Genomic DNA, 6,000 nt, shown 5'->3' with positions numbered 1-6,000 from the left:
CAATACTATCATGCTAGATTTCTGAGCACTATGTATTAAAGGAATAATTTCTCAACAAAACTGCTGCCTTGTATCCATATCACAAGCTGGGCCACAGTTAAACTGTTTTAGTTTTCCTTGCAATTTTGCCTTGAATTTGCTGTGACTGCAGGCGAAATTTTGTCGGTGCAGGCCAAAATCGCACCTCAGCTTCACACCTTAGCTCAGGCCTTGCAAGCGGTGATCATTCCTTTTATGAGCTAGGAGTGGACACCAGGCAGTCTTAAAACCTTTCTGTTAAGAGCAGGGTTTCATGAGCAGTGAGAACAACCATTTCCAAAACATTATGCGACAGGTCAGTCTCTCCAACTGAATCACAGTAAAAAAGAAAAAGCTGGAGAGGAATGATAAATTTCAAAAGTTACTGTGAGTCAATGTGAAGATCCGCTCTGGAAAGCAGCAGAGGATGTGGAATTTACTGAGCCGTGGCAAGAGGCATTTGAGGCTTTATTTAACTCATAGCAAAACAGCTACCATTGCAAACAATGGAAGGATGACAAGTGGAGGGAAGCAGCCACATAACATGATAGAAATGGGTTGCTTTGTGTGTCTTTGTGGAGTTAGGAAAGTGCTTTTAATAGCCAGTAGTGACCAGTAGGTGGCAGCGTTGTGGCTCTGAGATTGTCAGGAGGCCTGAGGTATTGACTGACAGAATGATTCCTAATTTCAAAACTCATTTAGTGTGTGGGGGTACTGCTGTTCTACTGTACCCCTCTCTTTATGTGTGCAAGATTCACTGCAGCACACTCAGTTACTATATTCAAGAACGAGAATATGCCCACATTACACAACATGGAACTGCATAAACATAATATGCCTACACTTGATTAAAAAGATAATATTATGAAAATAAAAAAATAATAAATTACACCAAATTTCTCCAAGCACTGTCAAATAAGCTTTGTTAAATTCAGTTTAGACTAGCTTCAAGCACGTTCATCAAATGTCCATTTATGACCACTAGATGGAAGCAATGCACTTTATGGAGAAATGTGAATTTGGTGGCTGAGAAGAGGATTTTGAAGAGGATACACAAATACGTGGAATGCATTTTTGTTTAAATTAAATTATTGTTTAATCATAAATCAATAGAGTTTGACCTATAGTAGAAGCACATTCTTTTCTTCAACATGTATAAAGTAACATCATTCAGTTGGTGTCACCATCTACCAGGAATTCAACACCAAAATTTAAAAAAGTATTTTCTTAGTACTGATCAAATTTCAGACAGATGTACCACCTTGATACAACAGAGGATGTTTCTAAATATGAAGCATTAGCAAACTGTGTTAATGTGGGTGTCTTGGATGTGCAGGTTACATTCTCTCCTCCTCCTCCTACAGCTTGATATTTGCAAAACCTCCCCCCTGAGACACGATGCACGACTCGCAGCCGCGCTGCGGTGACAGGCGCTCACAGATGCCTGACTGCGACGCTGCTAATTGCGCATCGGACAGACGAATCCTTTCCGCTCGTCGCGCGTCAGATAGCGCTGCCGCACCCCCCGCATTAGGCTGGCGCAGCGAAAGGTAATACTTTACGGTTGCCGTCGGGTTCAATTAGGAGCCCGGGCGCGACGCTCATTTCGCGACAGCTTTGTGCTTTTATTCTGTATTTACTCGATGGTCACCTAACCGTGAAAAACATATTTCGGTAATAAACCGAAAGACAACAGCTGGCCGTTTCTTATTCTGCATGATGTTGCTTTTCTTATCATTAACTCTGTGCCATCTACAGAAACCACCACCTGCCTGAAGTAGGTTCATTTCCTGAATTCTTCTCTCACAATTTGTCTTTCAGCTTATGAAAAATATGTAATATCACATGTATCCTTGAAAAACTAGCAGGACTTCCTACATCTACAGCCCTCCTTATGTTGTAGCACATTGGAGACAAAGAGCATTCATTTAAATATTCAATAACAGCGTAGGAGGTTTCTGTAAGTCTGGTACCGAATGAGGTTTTCAGGTCCCTAGCCTGCGGTGCACGTACAGAAGTATGGAGTTTTTGGAATGTAATCAATATCCACTCCAGGAAGAAAAAAAAACACAGATTTCAGATAAACATACTTCACTTTGACCATGCCTATACTTTACCTTGCAGTTGCTCCCGGCTTGCCCTGAGAGGAAACACAGTTTTACAGTTAAGAAGAGAAAGAAGGACGGAGTACCTTCCACGGGCTGCAACTCATCCACGGTCAGCTTCAAACTCTTTCCTCTCCTGACCACACGCACTGTGTGCCACTCGTTATCATTCAGATTATGGCCGGCAAAAATGGTCTCCGGACCTTTGCCTGCAGGACAGTCCAAACAAAGGTTAAAATACGCCCCCCTTGTCAGACCGCAGTAGAGACATCGCAGAGAGCGATAAAGAGATATAGAGAGAAAGAGAGAGAGAGAGAGAAAGAGAGAAGACAAGGAGTACATTCTCACATGGGTAACAGAATTCTAAGTGACTTTGAGTGACAAATGACCCCTCCAAGTGATTTTAAACACAGTGTTAGTCCGCAGAAGATGTCAGCAAGAACATTGTGCATTAGCAGACTGTGCTTTCATAGGGCCGGTGCTTGCGATTAAAACAGGTGGCCATAAGATCCATCACACCGGTATTCTCTGTGACTCAGTGACACAAACAGGAAAACAATAAAAAAAACAAGTCTGTGATAAGCATTCACCAGGGAATCTATTTGGGTAAGACACTGTTTTGTCTCACCCTCCTACCTTCTCACTAAACAGAAAATACAGCAGCACTGTGAAGGAAAAGGCTAGTTATTTCCCTCTGGATGTGAAGATGGAAGCTCTTGTCACAATACCACACAATTCCTGCGTGCCTCCTCTATGAAGAAAAGACCATGCTCTGTATTCAAATACTCCCCTTAAAAGAATTTTCTGACAACTTAATGAATCATTAAATTGCCTTTGTTCCAACCAGTGTCAAAAACTGAAAAAAGTCATGAAAACATTCAATGATTTTAGAAATGTGCCTTAATTACAGTGTGTGTTCTTCAAAAGCAAAGGCACACCAGGGTTCGCCTAAAAAATGATTTTGTGGGATCATCAGCACAGTCTTGTCTGTCTTTTCAGAATTCATCTTCCACTCATGTTGGCTTTACTTGGAGGTGGAAAATGAATATTCTAATATTCTACTTTTGAAGAAAAAAAAAATCTAACAAACCCTTAAAACTTATCCCAAACCCACTGGACTATGGATAATGTCCCCTCCCACTCAGAATTCTGACCTCCAAGACTGAGAGTGAAAGATGGCACTGGGAACTGAACAGGGGAATTTCCCTGTTACAGCACTGCCGATATGGGAAACTATCTAGAACACTAAACAGAACAGTACAGAAACAAAATAAAGAAGGCTAATAGCACATTGGCCTGATCTCAGACAAGAATGCCAACTGCCATATTACTTATGTACTATAATTTCCCATAAATCTCCACTGGAGGGCAACAAAGGGCCATCATGGTTTCTATGCAGACCAAGAGGAGGAGCACTGTGTGTTTGTGTCAAGCATTCCATGTTGTGCTTTCAAACAAACCCTACTCTCAGTTCCAGATTTAAAAAGAAAGAAAGGAAAATACAGTGGACATACGAACTGCATACTTTAGGGTGACACGCCATCTTCCCCTCAAAACGTCAGACTGTCACCCTGTTTTCTGTGTATGAGCTGTGCGGTTCATGAGGCATGCAGATTTGTTCCTGGTATTCTGTGACCTATTGTTTGATAGAGGAAATAGGGGCGGTGACTTTCTTTTTTCACCCGTGGGGCTGGTCCACAGAGCTCTCTCCCATGATCCCGATTCAATCTTTGGCTCAATGTTGCGGAGCCTTGCCATCGCCACAGCTGTCCGATGATGCCGGCGCGACACCGCTAACCAGCTGCTAGCTGACTTGATGAGATTGATTTGCCATCAACTCTTGCCATCCGTTACAATGAAACCCACGCTGCTGCAGACGTATATTGACCTCACAGACTCTAACAAAGGAGACAGTACATACAGTACTTGCGACATTCTCACAAAATAAGGACCCAAAAAAAAAGTCTGTTGGATACAGTACCGCATATTCTGACTCAAAAGTATTTCACCTAAAACCATTCTGATATGTTATAGCACTCAGTGTTACATACAAATGACCACTGTACGGTTTACTTGTTTTAAGTTCCTATTGATTTTATTGAAATCATTTGAATTGATATGAGGCTTATGAGTACAAGGCCAACGGAGGTCACTGAAGGGGGCCCGCGTGACAGGCCGCTTGCAGCAGCTACCTTGAAAGTGAGCGCGGCAAGACAGCGCACTCTCTGATGTGCAAAAACACACTCAGAAAGTGCAGACGGACATCAGATTCCATGAAGAAAGCCTCTCGTTCTCCTAAAAGTGAGTGGTCGGGGATGAGTGCTCCGACAGACTGGGACAGGCCAGTGGGGAACCGCGGCAAAAGCCAGCGACGCGCGAACGCTCCCAGACTTCTGGAAGCGAACACGAAAAACCTTTACTGTCTCCCTGTGCGTTCAGACTGACTGGAGACAAAGGATACAAACTCACAGGGTGCAAGCTGAATAACAAGCAAACAGTTTTTCCCATTTAAACCCCCCCTCCCAGGAATGTATCTCCGTGCTAAAACAGTGGGGAAAAACAAGGACCTCATTATTGCCTTTTTTGTTAGGTGCTACCATCCTCCATCAGGACCACCTCTGAAAAATTTTGTATGTTTCTATTTATCTGTTTCTCCCTCCTTCAAGTATGGTCCTACCAATTGATTTAGATGCCTAAATGTGGAATTCCCACATTAAATTTGGCATTTGCATAGTGATATTACAATAATGTTTTTTTTATGTCTCGACCATGCTATGAAGAGCATATCCAGCAATTCATCACAGCTACCAAGGACACATGATGTCATATCCCACTGGAACTCTGGAGTGTTGGGAAATATCAAAGATAAATGTATTGAAAAATGGAGCATTAGCGATGCGTGAGATGATCTTTCATTCACAATACAGATACCTCCACGACCAATCAGAGCTTTCTTTTACCACCCGCTCAGAGCAGCTAGTCTATAACATTGGGGTGGCCACGTAAAGATGATTGAATTAGAGGAGCATTCCCTAACATCACAGCTATTCTATATATTGACTAGATAGTGAGCTCAAGTGTGAGTCACACTGAAGAAGTTGTCCCTGCCATTGTTGAAACTGTAAGGGATCTGCTCCGCTGACTCATTATGAATAGCCTTGAAGGGGCATGGTCTAAAACTGGACATCACAGCACAGATGGCACCGGAACCTCCTGGACGAGGATACAGACAGAAGGAGTGCAGGAGCTATATATCTGGTCATAATGTGGGATATCTATGCTAACAGCCCCCGGTTCTGATCCCGGAGCATCCAAGGCCCAGACGGCCTGACGTCACGAATAAATACGATCTGCCTTTAAATGGGCATCATAGCACCATTTCAAGCTCCCGCGCTTCAAACACCGTCGCCGTCTGCCTGTCATGATCCAACCGGGCTTGGGTTCATCCCAGTGCCCCTTTCACTGCTATTTATTTCCCTTCTTTTTGAAAATCTTCAAAGAGCTAACGTAATGTGTATGCAAATCCGAGAGCGCAGCTGAAGTGCTGGGATATTTTCAATCTCGGAGACGCAGCTTTGCTTTGTAAGCAATAAACACCGGGCCGGATTGGGTTTCAGACAACCCGGGAGGGATCAAGAGGGTAAAGAAACAAAATAATAGGCTTGATTGGAACTTGAAAAGGAGGCCTGATCCCGACCATTCATCATATCAGCTGCATCACTTTCAAAGGGGTGAAAAAAAAAAAGGAAAAGGTCTGCAGAGCCTACTGCAGACCTCCTGTGATGCGGGTGGACCCTGGGCCATGGCACGTCCTAAAAAGGCATATCTGCTGTAGGAGGTCCTCTCCCCGGTCTGCCGTGCAGTCTTTCAGTGGTCC

General features: G+C 43.4%; 1 protein-coding gene across 21 annotated transcripts in view; it reads right to left on the bottom strand.

The window, feature by feature from the left end:
* LOC118789872 (neurexin-1a) overlaps positions 1–6,000 on the bottom strand; it is a 307,259-nt gene that overhangs the window by 162,115 nt on the left and 139,144 nt on the right. For all 21 annotated transcript variants that reach the window (XM_036546568.1, XM_036546567.1, XM_036546570.1 and 18 more), the window contains one exon: positions 2,210–2,332. In XM_036546568.1, coding sequence (XP_036402461.1) covers positions 2,210–2,332 — 123 coding nt within the window. The remainder of the gene's footprint in view (positions 1–2,209; positions 2,333–6,000) is intronic.

Source organism: Megalops cyprinoides, chromosome 15 (genome assembly GCF_013368585.1).
Source record: "Megalops cyprinoides isolate fMegCyp1 chromosome 15, fMegCyp1.pri, whole genome shotgun sequence".
Lineage (NCBI taxonomy): Eukaryota > Metazoa > Chordata > Actinopteri > Elopiformes > Megalopidae > Megalops > Megalops cyprinoides.
The sequence above is the reverse complement of the archived record's forward strand: the minus strand, read 5'-3'. Positions and strand labels throughout refer to the sequence as shown.